The 14,998-nt window shown below is 44.6% G+C and overlaps 1 protein-coding gene across 1 annotated transcript in view; it reads left to right on the top strand.

Moving 5' to 3' along the window:
* Positions 1–14,998, top strand: part of Spg11 (SPG11 vesicle trafficking associated, spatacsin) — a 66,104-nt gene that overhangs the window by 21,262 nt on the left and 29,844 nt on the right. The window contains exons 11-20 of the mRNA XM_032904086.1: positions 966–1,142; positions 1,970–2,041; positions 3,017–3,144; positions 3,383–3,558; positions 4,162–4,372; positions 7,905–8,108; positions 9,303–9,409; positions 11,145–11,290; positions 12,616–12,777; positions 14,337–14,403. Coding sequence (XP_032759977.1) covers positions 966–1,142; positions 1,970–2,041; positions 3,017–3,144; positions 3,383–3,558; positions 4,162–4,372; positions 7,905–8,108; positions 9,303–9,409; positions 11,145–11,290; positions 12,616–12,777; positions 14,337–14,403 — 1,450 coding nt within the window. The remainder of the gene's footprint in view (positions 1–965; positions 1,143–1,969; positions 2,042–3,016; positions 3,145–3,382; positions 3,559–4,161; positions 4,373–7,904; positions 8,109–9,302; positions 9,410–11,144; positions 11,291–12,615; positions 12,778–14,336; positions 14,404–14,998) is intronic.

Below are 14,998 nucleotides of genomic sequence, written 5' to 3'. Positions count from 1 at the left end.
AGAGGTAATTAGTTTAAAATGTGCTACTGTCTGTGTGACTGCGGGGCCAGGGAGAGTCCCTCTCCCTGCATGGACCGTGGGGCTGTAGAGGCAAAGCCAATGCCTTGATGCAGTCTCGTTGATCAGCAGATTAAAAGGATGACACAGATTTGGCCATGTCTGTGACTGCTGCTGCAGTGCAGATGGGCAGGGAAGCACTGGGTGCTGCCTTCCCGAGCTCTTACTCAGCTCTGCCCAGAGGTTTACTTTTCTTGCTGAATTTTTGGCTATGTTCTGTCTTACAGGCCTCTTCCTGTGTTCCTCCCTTTACAATTTCTAGAACACCATCAACAGTCCTCAGTCCTTTCTCAAAATCACTGATCCCCCCTCCCCTTACCCTCCCTCTGCCCACGTGACCTCACACACCACATTATCTTGACCCTCAGTTATTTCCAGTCCCTTCTCTGCTTCCTAAAGTGTCTGATGATAAGAAAAATGGTTCCATGTGAGATTCAGGATAGAACGCACAGGCTCTTATGGAATCATCTTTGCTTTCAGGTTCTAGCCGGTGCCTTCTCCTGTTACACTGAGTGGTGTAGAGTCTCTGAAGGCTTGCCCTGGTATTTTCCATGCATCTCTACATAAGGGTGTTCCCTCCTTTTGGAATCCCTGTCTTCTGATCACTTACCAGTTGTCGGTCCCATGGCTCGAGCTCCCACCGCTGTCGTGGTCCTCCTCCTTATTCTGATACATTCCCATCAGGATGTTGCTACAGCTTTCATCCTCGAGGGCTGTAACCATGCTTCCTTTGTGTCTCCCATGGTTGTGAGGCCCTAAGCTGCTCAAGGTGGGCTTCAGTTAGCCTGAAGAAGTAGATCTTTCAATCAAAGGCCCTTAGTGGGTATCTAATGCATGTGTACATTCTGTGTTGATAATCGTCATAATAAAAAGTAAAAGGAACTTAAACATTTTTCTTCTCTTTCTAGGAAGTTATTGCTGATGCCATTTTAAATAACAGAATACCAGAGGCACAAACTTTCTTCAGGATTACTGGTCATTCCGCTCAACGACTTGAGGAACTGGTTAGGATAGGCCTAGATTTGGCATTTGACAGTTTAAAAAAGAACAGCGTGGAGGAGGCCTCCAGGCTCTTGAGGAACATGGTGAGTAGTGATAACCTGTTTGCCTCTGAAGCTCTCTGTAGGACAGGATGACCTAGAACTCACCTTATAGGTCATGCTAGCCTTGATTCATTTGTGATGCTCCTGCCTCAGCTTCAGTGCGTTGGGATTACAGGCATGAGCTACCACACCTGGCGTCTCTTGTTTTTGTTTGTAGACATGGTCTCACTATGTAGGCCAGGCTGGCCTTGAACTCACTGTTCTCCTGTCTTAGCCTCTCAAGTGCTTAAACTACACACATGCATTACCACACCCCAGGATAATGCCTTCCATAGAAGACTTCATGCATAGGGCTTCGGTTTCATAGAAGGCATCACAAAGGGCCTCAGTTTGCCAGAGGACATCCTATATTCTCCAGGGACTCTTTGAACTTTCTGGTGGATTATGCTCCGTGGCTGGGGCTCCGTGCTCCCTGGGTTTGCACACTCGAGCAGGGAAGTCTGGAAGCAGGGCTCCTGGGCTAAGCTGAGGGCTGGCCCACGTCTGTGCAGCAGGAGTCCTGCTCTGGGTAGCTCTGAAAGCAGCCTTTGCCTTCAAGTACACCAGCACAGCAGTTGGCTGGCTCGGGCTCCGTCGCCCGGTTACCTTACATTGTTCTGTGTGTTGCCTTTGCTCTGAAAAAGTAGTAAGGGCTTTGGGGACAAGCAATCAATACATGTAACTGTGTAGGAAATAGATGTTCCCGAGAACAGAAGTGGGGTGGCATTCTGGCAGGACACTTGTCTGCAGTAGAGCACTTTTGCATTTAGCATATTTATATGTTCAAATAGGTCCATTACAAATTTAAGTTTTTAAATTTTCCATTTTAGGGCTTCAGTGTGGAAGATGAGCTGCTTAAGATATGCTTTTATACTACTGATACAAATATACGGGACTTTTTGGTAAGTCAAGGTGACACTCGTGTAGCTTCCATTTTTCATTTTGAGACAGTATCTTGGTACGTAGTCCAAGCTGGCCTCCCACTCCTGATCCTGGTGTCTCAGATTTCTGGAATTATAAGCAAGCCTGGCTGTGGGTTATATTATCATTAGACCACTTTGGCAAATTTTTTTAACTTTAAAATGAATAATTTTATTATCTAGGAAAAATGTAAATAAACTTGACAGTCCTTATTTGCTTGTTTGTTTGGTTTGATTTTTCAAGACAGGGTTTTTCTGTATAACAGAGCCCTGGTTGTCGTGAAACTCACTATGTAGACCTGGCCTCTGCCTGTCCAGTGCTGGGATTACCTGTGTTACCATGTCTGACACAATCCTTTTAATGATTATGATTATTTTGGCACTTGACATTATAATAAAGGAAGGTTTATGTGAATATATATTATTAATGTAAAAGTGCAGATTACAAGAGTGGAAAGGTGGCTCGGCAGATAAAGGCTCCTACGGCCAGTCCTTACAGCCTGAGTTCCATCCCTGGGACCCACGTAGTGGAGGGAGAGAAAGCAACTCCAGAAAGTTGTCCTCTCACTGACGGAAGAAAAAATGTAGTGCTGAATACAATTCTCCTCCTCCCTCCCTCTCTTTTTTTTCCTTTCTTCCTCCCCCTCCCTTCCTTCCCTTCCCTTCCCTTCCCTTCCCTTCCCTTCCTCCCTCCCCTCCCTCCTCTCATCCCCTTTCTTCCCTTCCCCCTTTCTTTCTCCCCCTCTCCTCCTCTTCTCCTTTCCCTTGTCCTTCCCTCCTCTGTCTTTCTCTGTGGTGCTGTAGATCAGCCCAGGGCCTGAGGCACTGCTAAATGAACACTGTCCTTCATCCTCTAACCCACAGTGCAATTATCAAATGGCTCTTAATCTCATGCATTTTGTTCTACAAATGTTCTTGATTTTTCTGTGGTCATTGCTCTAATTGCTTTTATTCAAGGTTGAAATTTTAAAAGAAAAGGAATGTTTTTCTGAAAAAGAAAGAAGAACTGTGGACTTTGTCCATCAAGCTGAAAGGCTTTACTCAGGACACTTCCAGGAAAATGCACTGATGCAGGCTTTTCCCAGGTAGGCTCGCTAGTCCCTTGGGTGATCATGGAGAGGATCATGGGTAACCCTCCATTTGTAGGAACTGTGGAACTAAGCACCCAGTACACAGGAAGGTAAAATTCATATGCTAAAGAAGGACGTCTGAAATTTCCTGTCACTCCACCACTTGTAATCAGAGCTATACTCCACCTCCAGCAGATGAAGGAAATGGCTTTTTCCTTCAGAATTAAAAATATATATAATGTCACTGTTTTAGGTATTGGATAAAGGAACAGGACTGTTTCAAACACAAATCTGTCTTGGACACATTCCTCAAATGTGATACAAAAGATGAGTTTACCAAACAGGACCATAGAATTGCACTGAATTGGGCTCACTGGTGGGATCGGCAAACACAGGAGTGTATCCTTCTCCCCAGAATAAGTTCAGAAGGCAAGTATAAAACGGCCAGAAATAGGAGCGCATTAAGTGGGGATTAAGTTAGGCATTAATGCCTTAGTATTTAGGGGTCTCCTCTTTAGGATCCTTTTGGGGGGCGTTCAGGTTCTTTAAAATCCAGTCATTGCATTAAGACCTCTTGCTTATAAAGTTTTTGTAGTGGATTTACAGTGTGGTGCTGAGAATACGTCATGGGGTTAAAGGAGTGGATATAGTCAAAGCTAACGGTTGTCATTCAGTGTCACAGTGACAGTCTGTTTTCCTGTAAAGTGGGGATTAGTAGCACACAGGGCTCTGGAGCAGAGCTGACAGGCCAAGCAGTGATAAGTCCTGTAGCTTCAAACTGTTGTTCACGTCACAGGGTGAGTTCTTATGTAGCAGAGAAGAGAGTTGACAGCTCCCATGCCCACTTCATTCTAACTCCTGGTAGAGAGGAACGCGTCACTCTTCCTGTCTCTAGTACTGATTATACAATGAACAAAGCAAAATAAGAAAACTAAAAAGTAGAGGGCCTGAATAAATCACACATGGTATAAATACAAGTACTCAGGAACCATAATTCACTGCTGGTTTAAAGGTGTTTTGTTCTTCATGTAGAATATAAAGCACATTCCCCAGAAGCCCTGTGGAGACACCTCACAGCTCGCCATGACTGGTCAAGCATCAGCTTGTGGATGGAAGAATTTCAGGCCCAGGAAACTGTGTCACCTCAGCAGAGCAAGTGGCCTCCTCTGAGTGCTGCCGTCATCGAGCAGAACACTTGCTGCAGCAGGCACATGAGGAACGAGATCTTAGACCAGCTGGCCAGGTACTGTAGCTGCGGGGTCAGAGCAGGTGGGAGAATCAAAACCCCACGTGGAGGGGAGGCCGCACACCTGTGCCAGTATGATGGCACACCTGTGCTTGTCCCTCTACGCTGCCAGCAGTCCAGTGCAGTGCTGCTTCATCACAGACATCCAGAGGGGCTTGATCTGGGCTGTGGTTTTGAAATCATCTGTTTGTAATGTCATGGCGTGGTGAACAGATTCTCAAATTGCAGATGGAGGCTCTCCCTACAACTTCTCATGCCTTCTGTTGTTTTGTTTGGCCTGGAACTTGCTCTGTGGTATTCTCGGATGTAGAACTATCATTAGACGTTTAAGGAGCACATGGCTGGAGGCAAGACTTGGTTACCCCAGGATCAGCTGTCTCCACTCTGGTGCAGTCAGTCACCTCTGCTATATGGTCTTGACCTGCAGAGGACAGTGGAGAGAGAGAGAGAGAGAGAGAGAGAGAGAGAGAGAGAGAGAGAGAGAGAGAGAGAGAGCAAGAGCGCAGAGTGGCAGGGTTGCTTGTTTCTAAACAAATTCAAGATCTAACTGCACATGCTGGTCGTGCAGCTCAGCGGGGGCTGAGTAGTTTTATGTGGCGCCGTCTGACCTGTACCTCCCAGGAGGAGAGTTAGGTGTGCACAGCAGCCTGTTTCCTCACTCTTACTCTCTGTTTGGACCTGCTGGGGTGTGCTTATGCTCTGCCAACCTCACAGCTCGCAGGTGCAGAGCCAGATCCAGGGGAGGGAAGAGCATTACCTAAGGCTCTCACTTACGGGGTCAGGCCCTTTAATATCTGGTTCTCTGGTCTCTGTTCTTCTCATTGAGTTCCTGCTCTTCTTACTTTCTAAAAATAAGGTATTGTAGAAATTGTATAATCAAAATATTTGCCTCAGTATTTGGTTGTTTAAAAACTAATTTATCAGGGTTGGGGATTTAGCTCAGTGGTAGAGCGCTTGCCTAAAGCGCAAGGCCCTGGGTTCGGTCCCCAGCTCCGAAAAAAAGAAAAAAAAAAAACTAATTTATCTGGTTTAATAGAAGTTGAGAAATTAATTGATGCTGGGTATGGTGGCACATGCCTTTAATTCCAGCACTCTGGAGGCAGAGGCAGGCAGATCTCTGAGTTTGAGTTTGAGGCCAGCCTGGTTTACATAGTGAGTTTCAAGGCAGAGCCAGGGCATGTAGAGAGACCCTATCTTTAAAAACAAAACAAAATACCAAATAACCAACCAGAGGAGAGGTGTCATGATATCTGTTATATAAATATTTTCTATTATGTAAATATTTTAAAGGAGAAATCATACCATTCTATAGATTCATAAAAATCAGCAATGTAAGCATACATGAAAAATTCCTTACCCTAAATCACTGAAATCTAAAAATAATCATTCTGGCCAACATTATACAAATGGTGACAAAAATGCAAATGTTCTCTTTAGATTTGGAACAAGAAAAGCCAGTGGCCAGTCCCTCTTAAAGTGCTCTTTGGGCATCGTGTGGGCTCAGTAGCAATCCCAGCAGTCTTGGTTTGGGTTTCTGTGTGGATTAGAACAATCTGATTTTAAATGCACGTATGAAAATGTGAGTCATGAATCCATAGGAAAAACAGCAAGGTTTACCAAAAGCTGCAGTGATCCAAACAGTAGGAAAGACAGAAGAGCAAGAGCAGAAATAGACCTGGACACTGTGATGGGTTTGTATCCAACAAGAGCGGTCCCGCAGAGCATGAGGAAGTGGTCTTTTTGGGGAGCAGACACCTGGGGAGAGGTAACCTTGGGCGCTGAATCATGTCTGTGTAGACGTGAAACCTACATGTCTGTCTGAAGTGAACGCTAAGAGCTTGGAAGAAGCTGTAGCTCCGTGACCTTGGGAGGAGGCTTGCATCCCACATGTCCCAGGCAGCAGGGAAGGAGTTACTGAAACCAAGAGAACTGTCTGTCGGGATCCTGAGCGGGAGGGGCCAGCCAACTTGCAGTAGCCTATTGCAGAGCAGTATCTCTGACCCTCCAGCCCTTCAATCCTGACTGGGCGAATACAATGGGACAGATGGGCATCCAGGAATGCAGCAAGGAGGAGATGGGATATTTCACCCCAGAGGAAGCACAAATGGCCAGTGTGCGGCTAGTCTATGTCAGCAATACACAAGCTGTACTCACCATTTAGGATTTCTATTGCCGTGGTGAAGCACTGTGACTAAACGGAAGTTAGAGGAAAGGGTTTGTTTGGCTTGCACTTCCACAGCACTGTTCATCGTCAAAGGAAATCAGGACAAGAACTCAAACAGGGCAGGAACCTGGAGACAGGAGTGGCCATGGAGGACTGCTGCTTACTGGCTTGCTTCTAATGGCTTTCTCAGCCTGACTTCCCTCAGTGATGGACTAAGATGTGAACATTAAACCAAATACTGTTTCCTTCCCAACTTGCTTTAATGATGGTGTTTCATCTCAGCAGTAGTAACTCTTGTATAAACACAGCCAGTAAGTATAGGAAAAGATTTCTTTCTCTTTTTTTGTTTGGTTTTGTTTTATTTTTTGAGTCAGGGTTTCTCTATGTAGCCCTGGCTGTCTTGAAGAAACTCACTTTGTAGACTAGGTTAGCCTTGAACTCACAGAGATCCACCTGCCTCTGCCTCCAGAGTGCTGGGATTATAAACGCATGCAACACCACCCAGATCTTTCTCATTTGTAATCATGGAATCATGAATTAATTTTCTAAAATCTAGGAACAGCTGAAATGACCCACAAAGGTTCAACAAAATAAGGCATGAAGGGTATTGCTGTGGGTGTCACCGTGGATGAACGACCACTGTCGAGTAACAAAGAGGGGAGAGGATAATATACATTCTCAGTGCTTCATTGTCTTAGTATAAAGTTCAAAGCCGACAAAATCAAACCCTGTTTGATTATTTGAAGTTGAGTATAGTTATAAACTGTGAATAAAGTTAAATAGTTAGCACAAACGCCCGGCAGATAGGGTTGCTGTAGAGCACACGGTGGGAAGGAATATACCAGCAGCTTCCAAACACAGCTGTGACTGTGTCGGTTACATGCTGTATCTATTTTCAAAACATCTATAGGGATAAGAAGATTAATTTATTTGTATTTCATGTACAAGAGTGTTCTGCCCACACGTATATATGTAAACTACATGTGTTTCTGATGTCCATGGAGGCCAGAAGGGGGCATCAGATCCTCTGGAACCAGAGTTACAGATGGTTGTGAGCCGCACAGCATGTGGGCATTAGGAATTGAACCCAAGAACCCCCGCAAGAGCAGCCCACGCCTCACCCCAGGCCATCTCCCTGACCCTCACACCGCGTTTCTTTGAAGCTTCCATATGTTTTCAGGCTCCTGTGTGGCAGTTATGACATAGAGAGTAGTAAATATAGAAAAGTGATATTCTAAGTGCAGTTTTCCATCGTTAGTAGTTGGTGCGCTTAAGTGCTGTGGCTTCTTAGCAGTTTGGGGGGAAGTGTGTCTGATTTGAACTTCGTGTGTCTTTAATTTCTCATCTATCAAACCTGCCCCACAGACGTGGCATTTTTCTTGCATCTGAGCTGGAAGACTTTGAACTTCTCCTCCTGAGACTGAGCCGGATTGGGGGTGTAATGCAGGATGCTCTCCCCGTGCAGAGCTACAGATCCTCGGCAGGGTGCAACTTTGATTCCCAAGTCATCCTCTACTGTTTAGAGCATGGCCTGCAGCATCTTCTCTACGTCTATCTTGACTATTACAAGTGAGTACTGAGAGCTGTGTTCTGGGGGTGAGTGGAGGCTTAAAACAGGGTCTCAAACCAAACTTGAACTCTCCTGTTCTTACTTAAGAGCTGGGCTTACGGGTGTGCGCCCTACGCCTGCCTACATGAACTGCTGTGTTTTTGTTTTAAAGACAAGGTCTCACCATGTAGCCCCAGAACTCACTGTGTAGACAAAGTTGGCCAAAGATCACAGAGGCCTGCCTTTGCCTCCTAAATTCTGGTATTAGAGGGATCAGCTGCCATGTTTGTCTCCTGAGCCGCTTTGAGAAAACATTAAGATTGAGAAACTGATCCTTTTAAAGTGGTTTTCCCCACTCTAACACCTGTCTCGGGGTTACATTCAACTAAAGGCAGGTGTGGGTTTTACTGATAATGATTTCATATAGCATCTACCTGCCTTTGAAATTACTGGAGATTAGAATAAAATACTGTGCCTGGGGATGGCTGCCAATGGCAAAGCCTTTGTCATGTGCAAGCCCATGGGTTCATTCACCAGCATTGCAGGGAAAAAACGATTGGAGAGCATGTGTCTGTTAGAGAGCATAAAAGACAGATTTTAGACTTCACTTAGAAGTCTTGATTCTCTTAAGAGAGTTCTAAAAGAATAGAACAAAACAAAACAAAACACTGTAATTCTACAGCCACTGTAAAATAGATTAATTAAAAACTCAGGTTTATACAGATTAATATACATAGAACAGCATGTGTCCACCCAAGACCAGCCTGTAGGATTGTCTGTGGCCATTGCTAGTTCAATCAGTAATAGCAGTATTAGATACAGTTTTTAATATATTGAAAGAGAGAGAGCGAGAGAGAGCATGCGTGCATGTGCTTATGGCGGGGAATGGCAGGTGTCTGTCTTACTCTGTAGCTCTGTTAAACTCACAGCAACCCTCCTTCCTTAGCTTCCTGAGCACTGATTACAGGGCTGGATTTTAGGGGGTTTTTGCATTGCTGGAATCCAGCCCAAGGCCTGCCCTACCAGGCAGGCGCTCTACTACTGAGGCACAGCTCATTTTCAGTGTTTTTGAGACAGGTTTTCTGTGTAGCCCAGGCTGGCCTGGGATACATATGCTTTTCTAGAGCTAGCTCTCACCTGATCAAATGTGCTCAGAACAGTCGTGCCCCGTGCGCTAATCCCAAAGGTGTGTGTTTGTTTGTTTTTAAATATAGACTTAGCCCTGGAAATTGTCCTTTTTTGGAAAAGAAAGAACTACATGAAGCTCACCCTTGGCTTGAATTTTTGGTTCAGTGTCGGCAAGTTTCCAGTAACTTGACAGGTATTCCGTTCAGTATTAAATACACAAACTTTCTCAAGATAAACTGAATCTGTTGAATGGTATGTAACTTGGGAACTCTTTAAGTAAATCCTTTGGCTGTAGTCAAGTATTTGACTGTGATCTGGGCTCACATTTTATTAATGAAATAGAAAACCAAGGAATCTTAGCCTCTGGCCTGCCAAGAAAAGCAGTAATTGGAGCTGAGCGCTTCTGAGGTTAAGTCTCCTTCACGTCCTCTTCACCTTGGACTGCGCTCTCCACTCTCAGTCCACAGCTGTCCCAGGCTCAGCTCCTGCTGTGGTAGATCGACTCCTTTCTCAAGGAATACCAGCTAGGACTCTTTTCCTTCCTTCTCCACCCCCCCTTCCTCTGTCTTCCCTCTCCCTCCTTCCTTTCTTTTCAATTTCCTTCTCTTTCCTCCTTTCTTTTCTTCCATTTGTCCTTCTGTGGTGCTAGGGCCTCTCATATGCCTCAGCCATGTATGTGTGTGGAAGTCGGAAGACAATTCTGTGTAGTTGGTTCTCTCCGTTAACTTTTGGTGGGTTCTAGGAACTCATAAATCTTTCAGTCTGGACCTTCAAATTAGAAGGAAAAGAAACTGTTACGTCCTTGGAGCTGCTAAAATAGCTGCTTGGGTTAGAATCAGATAGGAATGACTTTACCCTCAAGCATTCTAGTTAGTAGTGTTTTCCAAATTCTAGGGAAAGGTACAGGGCAAGCACCATATATACATCAGGCAATTCACTAACAACCAGGCTTTTATATAGTGCCCGGTTTTGCTGGAATTGTGGGTGGTGCACACACCTTTAATCCTTGCAGTGGGAGACAGAGGCAAGCAGATCTCTGTGAGTTCAAGGCCAGCTTGATCTACAGTGCGTTCTATTCCTGTAGGGCTGTATAGTGAGACCCTGTCTCAAACAAAAAGAAGGAAGCCACCAGCAACTCTGAACTAGGTAACACCAGCATAGATCTAGCCTGGCCTTACAGGAAGATGACTGCCCTCAAGTGGCTGTTGGTGACCCAGTCATATTTCTCTCAGTTTCTTTCTTTTTTCCCTAACTATTCTTACCTTGTTCTCCAGCAGGTAGCCTTAACCCCTGCTTTGTGTAGGAGTACAGAAAATGTCTGTGTTTTGTAACTGCCTTTGTGTAATAAGACTTCCCCTGCATCTTTAGACACAGTGATCATTTCAATGTTGGCACAAAGTGTCACTTAGTAAACAGGCTCCACTTGACTTACTATGTTCTCATTTACATCAAATGAGCTCATATTTGCATTTTTTCTTATTATAAATAATGGTTTTGAATATATCTTACCATAAACCTGTTGCCTTTGTTTCAGATAAACGCTTTCGTCTCTGCAGGTTTCTACATATAAAATTACTAGTCAAAGGCTGTTGAAGGGTTTCATTGTCAGGCCACAGTGCTGTTCAGTGAGCTTGTAACTTTGCCCCGTGTTCAATATACACTGACCAAAAACAGTGACACTGGATGTTTCTGTTTTGTTTTTGAAATCACTTGTTGATTTTTATCTCCTGATTCTTTATTACCTTTACATTTTCTTTGTTTTTATGAAGGTGAACAACCCCCCCCACACACACACACACACACACGCTTACACACCATGTCTTTTCAATGCTTTCAAACTGAGGAAGCCTTCTTACTGTGGATAGACTTAAACATCTCTTTCATAGGATTATATGTCTTGATCTAGTGGTTATCCCTTTTACTTTCAGATCCCAAACTGATCTTTCAGGCCAGCCTTGCAAATGCTCAGATTTCCATTCCCACCAATCAAGCCAGTGTGAGCAGCATGCTGTTGGAAGGACACACCCTCTTGGCTCTTGCTACCACCATGTATGCTCCTGGGGGCGTCAGCCAGGTACGGGCAACACTTGACATTATTGTGGAGAAATAGGGTTGGTTTTAAACTCATCACAGATAATCCGGCTTGTGTAAGTCTCAGTTGGTGTTAAAAGTGTGACTGATATCAAGTGTGCCATTACATTGGTTTAGTATGAAACAAGTGAATTTCACAGCTGTGTGTCCTGAGCTAGAGTGGAATTAGTGCATGCCAGAGAGTTGCTGTCCCTTTGTGTAAGTCTCTAACTCCAGGGTGGAGTCAGAGTCTGGTTACTTCCGGCAGTAAGTGTATTTTAGGTCTGTGGCTTGTGGCACATCTTAGCTATTTACCCTTCTAGAAAGTTTAAAGCATAAGTTTTAGCTTTCCCTATAAACTCCCTTGAGGGACCACGTGGGGGTGCGCCTCCCTGCATTTTGGAGACACGGTGACTGGATAGAGGGAGAACACTGCTAACATCTCTCTCAGCAGTTCTTTCCTGGTGGTAATTAGCCCTTAGATTGCTGCAGTGCAGTCACACGACCAAGCGCCTTAGTGGGTAAGGGCTGTCACCTGTCAGACTAGCCTTAGAACACAGCAGGTCAGAAGAAAGGGCTAGGAATCCTCTCCCTTCACTTACAGTTGATAGTTTCATTTACTTATTTGTTTGTTTTTTATTTTTATATTTATTTATATAAATAGTATTTACTTATTTATTGGTTTTTTAATTTCGTTTTTTGAGAGAGGGTCTTACTATATAACTCTGGCTGCCCTGAAATTTCGTATGCAGACCAGGCTGACCTCACAGAAATCAGCTGGCTTCTGCCTGCAGAATGTTGGGATTAAAGGCATGGGCCACCACACTTGGCTATTTGATTTGATTTGTTTTGTTTTGTTTTGTTTTGTTTTGTTTCTGAGGCAGGTTCACTGTATAGTCCAAGTTGGCCTATAAACTCCCTGTCTAACCCATACTGGTTGTGCATTCTTAGTGAGTGTCCTGGCTCCCAAGTACTGAGATTTTATGCATGCACCCCCATGATAATGTAATATATGTGTCCATGTGTGATATTAATATGTGAATATCTTATGATATTAATGAACGTGAAATATAAATGTTATAAGCATTTTACTATTGATGGCTATTTTTTCAAATGGCATAGGGCTTGAAAACAACAGATCTGGTTCTCTTCCTAACCCTGCAGGGAGCTAAGGCTTGATGTAGCCCAGAGGCAGGCAGCCACTCCATCCTGGAGCAGGGGCCACTTTCCCAGTGCTGCTTCAGAGGCATCTTCTGAAGTGACAGTCTTTAAATCTCAAAGTGTGTACTGTCCAAGATCCTCCCCAGTGTCATGTGTCTCCTTGCATAGGTCATTCAGCATGAAGACAGCGAGAACTGTTTGAAGAAAGTGGACCCCCAGCTACTGAAGATGGCCTTAACGCCTTACCCAAAGCTCAAAGCCGCACTCTTCCCACAGTGCACTGCTCCTAGTATTCTGCCCTCTGATATTACACTCTACCACCTCATCCAGGTACTGCGTTTAGAGAACTGGTTCTTACGTGTATTGGCCACAAGGGAGAAAAACAGAGAGCAGTGAACACAGAATAAGGAATCGTGGCGAAGAAGAATGGCGCTATGTGCCTATGCCCGGAAGGAAACCTGTGGTTTGCTTCTGTTTCAGAGGGATTTTCAGGCCCTTTGAAGCCTATTCAGGGTCCAGATTAGAAGCATCTTCGCCCATATCTCAGTTCAGCAGGCTTTCTTTATTACATCCATGTTCATGTATCTTCAGTCCAACAGAAGTTGAGTTGTTCTTTGGAGATATGAAATCCAAATTCTCGGGATGGACTAATCTGCTTGAAAGTGTGGTTCACAGATGAACCAGGGCTGCTTGTTTCTGCAGTGCTGTGAAATTAGCAACCGTGCTACAGGGCAAGTCTGTCACACCACTCAGTGGGCTCTCGAGGTCAGTTTTCTGTGAAGATTCCCAAAGAATGGGCTATGATGTAGTGGTTAAGAGCACTGGATGTTTTTCCAGAGAACCTGGGTTTGATTCTTAGCATCCTCATGGCAACTCACAACCACCTGTAACTCCAATTCCAAGGGATCTGCTGCCCTCTTCTGGGCTCCACAGATTCTAGACACACAAGCGGTGTGCAGACATACACACAGACACAACATTCGCATACTCAAAATCTTAAAAGAAAAATTCCTGAAGAAAATGACCTCATGGTGGCTTCACATTCTGGTCTTGTGGTCTGTGCCATGCAGATAACACTGTGCATAGCATCTGAATGAATTAGATGCTTCAGTGCGATAGTGCTTAGCCCAGATTTGGCTCAACGTAGTGATCCTCCTGTCTCAGTGTCTCAAGTGCTAGGATCAAAAGTGTAGGCAGTCCCTTGTTTGTATAGCATTTGAATCAAGTTCAAACACAAACCATTTCACATCATTCTTTATTCATTTTTCAAATTGACTTAAATAATTTTATTTTGTTTTGTTTTACACAGCCCACAAACTCACTATGTAGTCTAGGATGGCTTTGAACTCCTGATCCTCCTCCTCTACTGCCTCAGTGCCGAGATGATGAGTGTGCAACGCACCTAGTTGTTTGTTTATTTTAAAGCAGTGTCTTGCTATGTTCCAGACTGACCTCTTAGGTCTTGTGCATAAGTGATCCTCTTGTCTCAGCCTCCTGGACGCTGGGCCTGTGGGCGCTTACCATCATGCCTGTGCCCAGGTAGCTCTGTGTGCACACTTCTGTGTTCACGTGGCAGTGTCTGCCTGGGCGTGCAGGTGTCCACGTGAGCCTATTATGTGCAGGGAAGAGGTCAGCCTTGAGTGATCTCCTGTGGAGATGCCTCGTGCTCTCGTCTTTTTGGGGGTGAGAAGACACTATGTTCAAAGAGTTTATGTTCAGAGCAAGAACATTTAATTGTGTTTGGTTCTGGGGATCAAATTAGGGTCTTGTATGCAAACATTCTACCAAAGGTGTAAGCAGTGAGTCACCCCTGGAGGTCTGCCTTTGTTTCGTCTATTTGTTTTAGGGTCAGTAATGTTCGGAGTCTGATCGTTTTTCCTCTTTTTCAGTCCTTGCCACCCTTTGATCCCAGCAGACTGTTTGGCTGGCAGTCTGCCAACACTCTAGCTATCGGAGGTAAGTCCTGAGTGGTTTTGCTTTGGAAGCATTAGGTGATACTGAGAGTAGAAGTTTTTATATACACAGTCAACCCCTTTTTTCCAGTGCTTTTTTTTTTTTTCTTCTTTTTTTTTTTTTTTTGGAGCTGGGGACCGGAACCCAGGGCCTTGCGGCTTTGCTAGGCAAGTGCTCTACCACTGAGCTAAATCCCCAACCCCTTTCCAGTGCTTTCTATTGTAATAAAAGACACTTTGCTGGAGAGTAATTGAGAACATGTAAGTGAGAATTGGTTATTCAGCTCCTAGCACGGTGTATGCTGGGGAGCAGATCTGAGCCTCTCTGTGGCTCTTCCTTTTCAGAAGCCCAGCTTGCCTCTAGCGTCCCAAGTATTGAGTGTTGGTGGTGACAGCCAATGAATGATGGCCCCACCTTGTAATGGCTGCCTGACCTTGAGCACTTGTTTACCCTTTTCATCAGTTTCCTTTAAAATAAGGTGAATAGTAGTGTCCTGTGCTGTGAAGAAGGAAGACAGGGTCTTGTACAGCCCTGGCTGGTCTTGAACCTGCCATTTCATTTAGACTGACCTTGGATATCTAATCCTCCTGCCTGTGCC

Source organism: Rattus rattus, chromosome 5 (genome assembly GCF_011064425.1).
Source record: "Rattus rattus isolate New Zealand chromosome 5, Rrattus_CSIRO_v1, whole genome shotgun sequence".
Lineage (NCBI taxonomy): Eukaryota > Metazoa > Chordata > Mammalia > Rodentia > Muridae > Rattus > Rattus rattus.
This window is presented reverse-complemented; position numbering and strand designations above follow the sequence as displayed.